Source organism: Nanorana parkeri, unplaced genomic scaffold (genome assembly GCF_000935625.1).
Source record: "Nanorana parkeri isolate BGI_ZX_2015 unplaced genomic scaffold, ASM93562v1 scaffold60, whole genome shotgun sequence".
Classification (NCBI taxonomy): domain Eukaryota; kingdom Metazoa; phylum Chordata; class Amphibia; order Anura; family Dicroglossidae; genus Nanorana; species Nanorana parkeri.
Genome location: NW_017306328.1, coordinates 109,577 through 121,021, shown reverse-complemented (window position 1 = coordinate 121,021; position 11,445 = coordinate 109,577). Strand labels below are relative to the sequence as shown.

Here is an 11,445-nt window from a genome sequence, read left to right as displayed (position 1 = left end):
ATGTGGGATTATATATATATATACTTTGCAGCCGCCCTCCACACTCAACATACATCTTTTTAATGATAATTTATGCACCCAGTGCAGTGTGTAAATCATCATTTTGTTCCTGGAGTTTGGCTTTAAGGAAGTAAATGTATTGTTTAAAAAAAACAATCTCTACAGTTTTGTGAGATGGAGGTGAGAGGTAGTTGTTTAAATAGGTGAAGGTCAGTTAAGTGAAAATAGAGGTTAATAAGACTTGAGAAAAAAGAAAATGAATGTAGACACATCATGTAAGGACTGGTGAGCTGCAATACATTACAGTTTTGTTTTTGGATATAGATACACTTTAATTCCACAAAAATATTACAGACTTTGCCAACTTTAAAGGAGAACTATGGGGTCAGTGCTTTACCGCATAGTTCTCCTGAGGGTAACAGGAGGACACAAACTAGCGTCCTCCCGTGACCCAAAGCTCAGTATATTCCGAGCTACAGCTCGCGGTATACTGAGATTGCCGCAGCCGGGACGGATCCCGACAGTACTGTTGAGATCCACCCAGCTGCGTGAGTGACAGCTGGCTCTGCCTATCTAGAGGCAGAGCCAGCTGTACCCGCCCCCTCCCCGTCTGTTCCGCCAGTCAGCGCTGGAGGATCGGAGGGGGGAATCCCTGCAGGGAGCCGTGAGTGACAGTTACGGCTCTCTGCAGGGAGATGATCGAGAAGCGAGCGACGGTATGCGTTTGCTCGGTTCCCGATCTATTGAGCCGACATGTGACAGTTTCATTGTCACACGTCAGCTCGGACTATGAAGATGAGTGATTTTCACTCACCTCATAGTTCTCCTTTTAACTGAATCTAAAGCACAGAACTTTTTTGTAGTTTTTCATGGAGTAGAGGAGAGTTACACCCTCTGTCAGGTTCTAAGCGCTTTTTGTGTCCCCAATGGGTACATTCACTCTCCCTATTTGATCTGGTGACTACTGTCACCGGGACTAAGGGTGAGGGAAAATGTCTAATGTTTGAGGTTTCATTAATGGAATTGGCTTCTGCCAAAAAGAGAAAGAAAAATCATATTTATGTTTCCACCCCCGGTTTAATAAAAGAACTCCAAGTTTTGGAAGAGTGCTGGTTTTGTCTGGGGGCCTCCAAATAAAGAAGAAATACTCACTTGATCCTGGTGACCGCTTACCACTATCCCTCTCCACTCCGGCTGTGATATCTCCATCGACGTCTGCACATCTAATACAGGTGATTGGACTGTATTAACCATGATAACGTCAGTGGGTCCTTAGACCTCCGCAGTCTGTGGGGGAGAAGCATCTGCGCGGACCGATGTAGCGGAACTGAGGATCGGGTATCTCTTCTTTAATTAAAACCCCCTAGAGAGAAACGAGAAGTTACCCCTTGCAGTGTGGGGGTAGCCATGCTGCAAGGGTTAACTTTTCTAAAACCTGGATTTCCTGCACTCTGGAGATTCCCCCTGACTTCCTGTTGTCAATGGTATGGGAAGTGAAGGGAAATCTCCCCAGTGAGAAATAAATGCTACCCCCCCCTTGTCTTCTCCAGAAACTACCACGGGATTAAAGTGGACCTCCACCCCCCACACATACACACTTTGAATTATCCTCCATCATCTATGGACTTTTCCCCAGTCATCTTCCAGGACAGCCCTCGAGATATAGGCTCCGCCTGCCTGCAACAGGAAACACATCAACCACATTAAATAAATAGACTCCTCCTTCCATCCCAAGTCAGTTTTTTTGTGTTTCCGCCGGCTACACAGGGACATCGTAATGTTTGTTGTTTTTAGGGCTCATGTTTGTTTGCCTTAGGGCTGAGCCTACCCTGCTATGCGTTGGGACCTACTCCAGGATTACTTTTTTCCTGGTAAACACATGCAGATCCCATTGTTTACTTGTCTCATGATGCATTAAATCCAACTGCCGTGGCTCTCTCTGCCCCGTACTGTTATAAGAGACACAATGATGGCGCCTCTAGCCCAGGTCCACCAGATTCAGCCCACCTAGTTTCAATGCTTTTTATAACTTCTAGTACGCTCGCTCACCTGTGCTTGTTTGTCCCCTACTTGCCATTTGTATTTTTTCATGCGCTCTATGGTACACATTACTGGTTGCTGTTCTTGGAGATGGATGTTTTTTTCTATTGTATGTTTTTTAAAGCTTCAGTAAAAATAATTGGTAATAAAAAAAAGCAGCACTTTAATTTTATATAGTTATCATTGTTGGCTGGCTTCTTCTTCATGTTTGCACCAGAGCTTATAGCTGCACAGACCCAGGAGCTGCTGCCTGCTAACAGCAGAACACCAGCTGGGAGGATTGTCTTCTACCTCTGTTTTTACAGTCAGTTTTTGGAGTATTCATGTATTTTTTAGCAGCCAGCTCCATTGACATCTAGAGAAGACCCTGAAAGGTAGGTGCCAGCTGTTGTTTTTAAAGAGCATTGGCTACTTGGCTCATGGGATTTGTCCAACCATGATATAAAAGCAATTTCTACAATTGTAAGTTTGTATATTGCTTTGTCATTTTATTGTAACATCTTGTTTGAGTCCTTTTAACAAACGCGTGTGTAGTGTTTTGGCATACCCTATGGGTAAGGTCAGTGATGCACTGCCAGTGTTCTTCAATTACATGGTACTATCCCTTTCTTCTTCTTGTACTTTGTTGGCAACATGCTGACTGTCTTTCTCTTTTTTATTTTTAAATGGCAGGATAGTTTTGTTGCATACTTCCCACCCATGAGTCACCATATTCTGTGACATCTTTGTAAGCTTAATGGTACTCTGCATATCGCCCTGTTTAATGCTACTAATATCTTTGCTTATAATGCTCTTGGGTTTTTTTTTTTTTTTACAGCTATCCACCTCTTGTTATGGAAAAAGCTCTAAATATGGCAGAAAATATAAAGGTCATTGATGCGCCGGTCCATGCAACACGTGATGAACTGGTTTCCAAGGTGAAGAAAAGAGGGATTACAAGTAGCAATGGTTAGCAGAACCTAGATGTACACTTTAGGCTTTACAGTTTAGTGTGTTACTGTATTTTATTATTTAGCATACAATTAACCATGTGTTCTATAAAAACTATAATGCCTTGTGCGTCTTTATACATTGAAATTGGTGGACACTTGTAGAATGCCTTGTGCGTCTTTATACATAGGAATTGGTGGACACTTGTAGAATGCCTTGTGCGTCTTTATACATGGGAATTGGTGGACACATGTAGAATGCTTTGTGCGTCTTTATACATAGGACTTTGTGGACACTTGATTTAAATTAAACATCAATTAATGAAATGTAAATGGTATTTACTACTTGCCTAGTTCCTGTGTATTTGTACAGTCAGAGTATCCATTGGGTCTCCTGAGAAGTGTTCAACTGTTGCATGTTGGTAGGCATACAGATACAACTCTGCTTTAAAAGAAAACTGTACTGAGAGAAATACATGATTGCTTTTGCTGGTCTCTCCTTCTGAAAATACCTGTCATGCTGATCTTGGCTTTAGTCCTTTCTGACAATGTCCAAAAGAAACTGTACACCACAGCGCTCGGCATAAAGGGTTTCTTCAACTTCAAAACGTTGAGGGAGAAGGCTGCCGTCTTCAAGGCCACTGGGAAGTATCCTCACCACACATGTAAAACAAATTGACAATCAGCGCCTTCTCCTAGTGTATTAATGTTTAATGGATAGAGCAATACAAAACATAAAAACTACTCGCATAGAGGACCCGTTTGACTTCCCTGCCTGACTACTACTGCTACTTTCTCTCATAAATACACACCATCATTCTTGGTGACTTTAACATTGCTAATAACACTAACACCCCGACTTCCTCTCAATTTCTTAATCTAACCTCTTCTTTTGATCTAACACTATAGCACACACTCTTACTCACTCTGGTAACATACTAGAAATGGTTTTCACCTACCTATGCACTCCCTGCAAACTCGCCAACACCCCTTTCCCCCTCTCGACCACAACCTTGTCAGTTTCACCCTCACCCTGTCCCCAACCCTGAATCCCCCTACACGGCACAATGTCACCCGGAGAAACCTTCACCACCTCGACCCTTTTCTCTGCGACAGACTCACTCTATCACAAAATCTCATCCCTGTCCTGCTCTGACCTGGCTATTTCTGTCTACAACAGATCACTCTCATCCTCCCTAGACACTCTGGCTCCCCTCACTACACGCAGACCTAGACCACGTCCACTACAACTGTGGCAAACAAAAGAAACCAGGTATTTAAAAAGACATAGCCGTGCTCTTGAACGACTGTGGCGGAAAACTAGGCTTCTGCAAGACTTCACCCTGTATAAAGCTGCCCTCCTAAAATATAATTAATTCCTGCTGCCAAACAGACTTATTTTGTCACTCTCATTAACACACTCTCATCCAGACCTTGTCCACTCTTTTCTACTTTTACCTCTCTACTATGTCCCCCACCACCACCACCCACTAACTCACTCACTGCCCAGGACATTGCCATTCACTTCAAAAACAAAATAGATACAATTCGGGATCAGATCGCCACTGTCCAGTCACCTTCCCCTATTTATGTACCAGACCCACCATCACACTTGTTACTTTCCTCTTTTCACCCTGTCACCACAGAGGAGGTTACAAAGCTTCTCTCTGACACCCACCTCACCACTTGCCCCCTGGACCCTGTTCCCTCACCACTAATCCGATCACCCTTTTGCTCTATAGTACACTCTCATACTCACATTTTCAATCTTTCCCTCTCTACTGGCATCTTTCCTTCCCTTCTAAAGCATGCACTAGTCACCCCAATACCCAAAAAACCCTCACTGGACCCCAACCAACCTCAACAATCTCAGACCAATCTCCTTACTCCCATTCATCTCCAAACTAGAACGCCTTATCTACAGCCGACCACCTCGCTGATAATCTCCTCAACCCCTTACAGTCTGGCTTTCGCCCCCTACACTCCACTGAAAGTGCCCTCCTAAAACTCACTAATAACTTACTAACAGCTAAATACAATGGTCACTACTCCTTACTCTTGCTATTAGACCTTTCTGCTGCTTTTGACACTGTTGACCACCCACTCCTCCTCAAAAAAAAAAAAAACTCTACTCGCTTGGCCTACAAGACTCTTCTCTCTCATGGTTCTCCTTCTACCTACAGTATCTAAGCGCTCCTTTAGTGTCACCTACCAATCTAATTCCTCACCTCCTCTTCCTCTTTCTGTAGGGGTCCCCCAATGCTCTGTCCTTGGACCCCTTCTATTCTCTATCTACACCTCCTCCCTTGGTCAGTTAATAACCTCTTAAACACAAAACAAAAAAAGCGCCTCCATTGTGTAAAACAGTTTTAATGAAGAAAAAGAACAGCTAAGATTGTACTTGCAAACGACTTTTAGATTCGAGCATGTAATACGACTTCTTGGGTAAATCAGGATGGAAAAACTAAAGCGTTAAAAAAACTAAAGCGTTAGTGCTACTCCGGAGCCTTCTAACTGCAGGTCTTCCACGGGTTGACGTGTTTCAGAGGCCACACCCCTTTCATCAGAACCTCAGGTTCCCACCTCCAGTGGGAGCTGCCTCATGAGTGTATCTGGGCGGTGTTCATGAATAGTCGCAGGTGTTGGCGCCGGTGAAATTTAAATTTTTAGTTAATAACCTCACATGGCTTCCGATACCATCTCTATGCCGATGACACTAAAATCTATTGTTCCACTCCACAACTCACCCCCTCAGTGTCCTTGTGTGTCACTAATCTACTATCCGACATATCCGTCTGGATGTCACAACACTTCTTAAAACTCAACTTTTCACAAACTGAACTCCTGATGTTTCCTTCCCCCCCAACCTTGGGGGTTGGGTGCACCTTCACCCAACCTTTCCCTTGAGATTAATAAAACAACTATCCAAACCTCCCCTCATGCCAAGGTCCTAGGTGACATCCTTGGCTCGGGCCTCAACTTTCTTCCCCACATCCAATCCCTATCCAAATCCTGCCGCCTTCACCTTCGCAACATCTCCAAAATACGCCCCTTCCTCACCAATGAAACTGCAAAATTACTCATCCATTCACTTGTTATCTCTCGTCTTGACTATTGCAAGCTCCCTCCTCATTGGCCTTCCACTACACAGGCTATCCCCCCTTCAGTCTATCATGAATGCTGCTGCTAGACTCATCCACCTAACCAAACGCTCAGTGTCTGCAACCACCCTCTGCCAATCCTTACACTGGCTTCCACTCGCCCAAAGGATAAAATTTAAAATATTAACAATCAGTTACAAAGCCATCCACAACTCCGCCCCCGGGTATATATATCTCAAACCTTGTCTCAAAGTATCATCCTAACCGTTCGCTCTTCCAAAGACCTCCTCCTTTCCAGCTCCCTCATCAATTCCTTCCATGCTCTCTCCTGGGACTTCTCTAGAGTCTCTCACATCCTCTGGAATTCTTTACCCCAACCGGGTCTGTCTATCTCCCACAGATGACTGCCTTTAGGCGATCCCTAAAGACTCCTCTTCGGGGAAGCCTATCCCACCTCAACCTGACCACGCAACCATCACATTCTCAAACAATTCATCCCCACACAGCTACCTCATGTATCACTTGCCCCTCCCTTTTACATTGTAAGCCCTCGGGCCCTCCTTACCATCTTGTCTTGAATTGTATTGTGATTGTAACATCTACCTTATATTGTAAAGCGCTGCGCAAACTGTTGGCGCAGGTCCCAGAGAAGACTGGCTAACCGACATGTTTAGTGGGAGCTCACCCTTAGAGCTCTGAGGAAGGGGAAAGCTCCCCTGAAATGCGTCAGTTGCTGGCCTTCTCTGGGACCTGCTTTGCGTCCTATTGCTTATTCCAATATACCTCGATGTGAGTAGTTTTTATGTTATTTTGTATTGCTCTATCCATTAAACGTGAATACACTATGCGCGGTTTTGTTTTCCATCCTTTCTGACAGTGACCTAGATTAAGTATCAGATCACTATTTCTTATATGTACTTTAGGTCAGTGACCCGAAGGATTAAAGCTGAAGGATTAGTGTGACAGCCAACTGGTGTTTTAAGAAGATGAGTAATGGCAGCTTGCTTATTTCTCTCAGCACCGGTGTCCTTTACTAGCAGTTAGGATAGCAGTCGGTAGGCGTGCAATGGTTCCCCATGTAAACCTGCAGTTTCAACACTTTCCGTTGGTGACGGGAACAAGATGGCTAATACTTTTCTCAGTCTATTTTTTATTGTCTTAAGCTGCTCACACACCTTTTACAATTTATCTGCAGATTTTCTGTGGTCAGATGGAAAAAGTGCAACAGATTGGCCCAGGTGGAGATTCCTCCATCCACACAGTTTAATGTAGATGGAGGAATCTGTTGCACATTTTCCATCTGACCACAGAAAATCTGCAGATAAATTGTAGGGTGTGTGGGCAGCTTTAGAATAGTGTAAGCATGCAAGATAATATATCTTTTATATTAGAAGGTCTGGAAGTACAGTTCATTAAAGAGGAACTCCAGGAAATGTAAAAATTAACCTCTGCAGTGGGGCTATGCTCGCTTTGAAAGGCTTAACAGCTTTGTTGGTTGTGTCTAGGGGCCGGAATAAAGAAATATAGTCACTTGATCCTCAGTCCAGCTTGGCTACTAGACCAGTCTCTGCAGCTTCTTCTCACCTGGGCTCTGGTGATCTAAGGACCCACAACGTCATCACATCTAATGAAGCTGCATTAAACGTGAGGACGCCGAGGGACATTCCACTGCACGAGTGGAGGGGGATATAGCTGAGTGCTCACTGCTGCAGGACCAAGGGTCAGGAGAGTATGTTTTGTTTATTTTAGCCTCTAGACTAAAATGAGCGGTTAACCCTTGCAGGTCGGGTGTAGCCTCACTGCAGGGGGTTAATTTTGACATTTCCTGGAGATCTTCTTTTATGAGCTTTACAGTCCACCAGTATTTAGATCCCACTTCCAATGATACTGTGACAATGTCTGGACCGTTGAGGGTACTTTCAGACTTCTGCATTGTCGTTCTTCTAGAATATCACTCCAATGCACAACTACAGTAGCAGACAACACAGCCACAGTGCCGTGCACATGCCATGTGTTGGAGTGTTGCAGTGCCCTGCCAGCCAAACCAAAATGAACAGGCTGCCTTTAATGATGAGACGGCCTACAACCCTCCCCTACTTCATCCAAAAATGGGGGAATAAAAAAATGTTTGTAAGATGTGATAACAAAATATGTGGCCATCACTTAACCACTTGCCGTCCGCCCGTTGCAAAAAAAACGGACGGACAGCAAAGTCACATTGGCGGGTTGCCGTAACTAGACGGCATTCTTTTTTTTCTGTTCGCGAATCCCGGGATCCGCTACCCCATCTGCGGCTCGGGAGGGTGTCAGGAGGTAAGATGGGAGGGAGTCAGCATCTTCCTCCTTGCTGATCTCCCTCCGTAGTGTGAATGCAGAAGTGATGTGTATTACATCACTTCCGCATTCACCTGTCAGTCATCTGGCTGCTATAGCCAGAGAAAAGAAGCTGGTGAAGCAGATCTCAGCGTCATCAGCTTCTTTTTGGGTCCTCAGGTGACAGGGGTCTTAGAGACCCCTAATGTCTCCATAAAGAGGACCTGTCAGTGTGCCTTTGCTATTATATAGGGGGATTGTTATCCCCCTATGTAATGGCAATGACTAAGTGTAAAAAAAAGTTTTAAAAACCCCCATGTTTACGCACATATAAACGTAAATACGCGTCCGATGCGCATGAAATCGACAATTGCGCTACACATGTTACATATCGCCGCGAACGTCTGAGTGTGAGCAATAATTTTAGGGCCATCAATCACTGATAACACTAAACTGATGAGCGGTAAAAGCTTTTAAAGCGTCGCCTATGGACAATTTTGGGTATTGTAGTTTTTTGAGGTTTCGCGCACGCAATTTTAAGGCTTGACATGCTTGGTGTCTTTTTACCCGATGTGATCTTGTCTCTTATATTTTACAAAAAATTGGACGATTTAATATAGGGGAAAATTTTTTTTTTTTTAATTTCAGTAATTTTTCCTTTATTATAGTAAAAAATAAAAACCCCCAGTGGTGATTTACATACCACCAAAAAAAAGCTCTATGTGTCCCCAAAAAATGGTATAAAATTAATTTTCAGTACAGCGTTGCGTGACGGAATAAATGTCAGTCAAAGTACCGCAGCGCTGAACACTGAAAAATGGCCGCATTAGGCAGAGTCCCCTTGTTTATTTGTCCCGGTGACTTTTATCATTGAACGTGAAAAACTCCAACATTTCTGTTTGTCACCAGAACAGGAATTGGTGGGAAATCTTTTAGTGGGGCACACTGCTTCTGGTAACCTTCCTGACCGCCAGGGTTTTCCCTTTCTTTGGAGGGATTTGCTCTCACTTCCTGTTGTGGCTATTGGACAGGAAGTGAGTTCAGATGCGGAAGAAAAAAAAGTTGATAGCGGTTCTAAACCTCCATTACTGTATCCAAAATATAAAAACCAAGTTTTGGCTTCAGTTCCACTTTAGGTAAGTGTAGTGAATGTTTGTTTATACCAACAGAAATATTTCTGCTACATTAGCGGAACTGTTTTTTCTTAGGTTTTGTTTGTTTGTTTGTTCTCACAGGGTTGTTCACAAAAGGGTGAAGAGTTTGGAGAAGGCAGGAGAAGAGAACAATCTAGGACAACATAGCTGATTTGGGAAACATTCTCAGAATCAGTTCACTTTCCAGTTCAGCTATGTTGTCCTAGATTGTTCTCTTCTCCTGCCTTCTCCAAACTCTTCACCCTTTTCTGAATAGATCTGTGAATCCTTTTTTTTCCCAATAATGAATCCTGATCACATAAATACACATTGCCCAGCAAATGATTTCTTTACATTTTGTCCAATCAATTACAGTCATCATGTTTCTGAACAGCTAACTCCAACTTTTCAGATCAGCTTCCCTGAACTTCCTGTCCAGTACATGGCAGCTGTCCATGTATTACCTTTTTAAGAAGGGAGGAGCAGGGGAGTAGTTTTCCTTGCTGTATTTGTGTAGACACACGCAGCTTACTGACCCACACACACCCCCCCTCCTTGCATGGGAAAGGAGCGACCCTAAACAGGATATCAGTGCTCCGGGGATGAGCTGATTCTGCAGGAAGCTAAAACTTTTCTACATCAATAAGCAGCATCCATTGTAAGTGATTTCATCACCATTTAAAATATCTTCAAAAAAATCCTCACCAGTCACTCCTGAGGAAGCCTGTCAATCATCCAATCAGCGGGAGAAGGGGCCAGAATAGAGCAGATGACTGAGGACTTGGAGGCGGAGTTTACTTTCGGCCGTTCTACTTGGAGGAGGAGTTCGTGGCCATCTTGTTTCATTGAAGACACTATGGAGGGCTTGTGTGCGGCGGTTTCGGGTCCTTGAAGATGGCGAACATGGCATAGGTACTCGTTTTTTTTATATCTGAGTATTTGCACAAGTACTCATGCAAATACTCGGTATCACCGCCGATACTGCTGCTTGTATCGGAGCATCCCTAGTGTCTTGTGTGTGTATATAGTGATTTATCCCTTCCTGAGACCTCTACGCCTGGCCTGTATGTAACAGATAGTCACCGAGGACAATCTTCATCAGATAGCTCAACTCACCAAATACCTTTCATTCACGAAGATCTTTATTGAATGCAGCAGGCTACTAGCAAACAACAGGATGTAGAAGATGGATGAAATGACGGTATTTGCAGGTCAAAAAAAGGTAATACCTTCCTTTCATGTGCAAATGTGGCCAGAAATTGGCTGAATGAAACACACAGGAAGGAGGGGTATCCCATTATACAGGAAAGGAGGTGCAATAAACAAAATGAACCACAAGATGGCACTATGACAAACATTTGCTATACATAACACCCATTGCTGGTAACGGCACATGCGCACATGCCAGCCTATTTATTTCAATGGGCTGCCATAACACAATGCACATTGACGCATTTTTACATGTTAACGCAACAAACCAGGGTACCGAGGTCTGGGTGGACACTTTTAACTTCCCTTTTGGTCTGTTAAAAACTGCGGTTGATCATGCCAGAAATCCAGTGAGCCTTCCTTCCTGTGCACTTTGTCTATGCCACACTAAAATCCCAAACAAACAGTGTTGTCAGTGCTGGCTATAGAACGCCTCCCCCTTTGTTTTGGATAGGGGGAGGTGTTCTGTAGTTCATATTAGAAGTGGATAGCCTAGGGTGCCCATGCTCCTCGGATACTGTACAGTAGGTGAGCGTTGTTGCCCTCAGAAAGGAAGTGTTACTGGCAGGATCGCTAGGTGAATATAAAGAAAACAGAAAAAGAAATAATCACATTTTGTTATTAGTTTTGGATACCATTTAAACCTCAAGCCCTAGTACTGCATTATTGTATTGTGCTTGGGTACCCAGATTTATTTATTTTTGTAGCTGAACTGAAGAA

The 11,445-nt window shown here is 43.7% G+C and overlaps 1 protein-coding gene across 1 annotated transcript in view; it reads left to right on the top strand.

The window, feature by feature from the left end:
- The window catches only part of CDKN2AIP (CDKN2A interacting protein), a 54,628-nt gene that overhangs the window by 1,052 nt on the left and 42,131 nt on the right, over positions 1–11,445 (top strand). Inside the window, exon 2 of the mRNA XM_018576227.1 lies at positions 2,858–2,957. Coding sequence (XP_018431729.1) covers positions 2,858–2,957 — 100 coding nt within the window. The remainder of the gene's footprint in view (positions 1–2,857; positions 2,958–11,445) is intronic.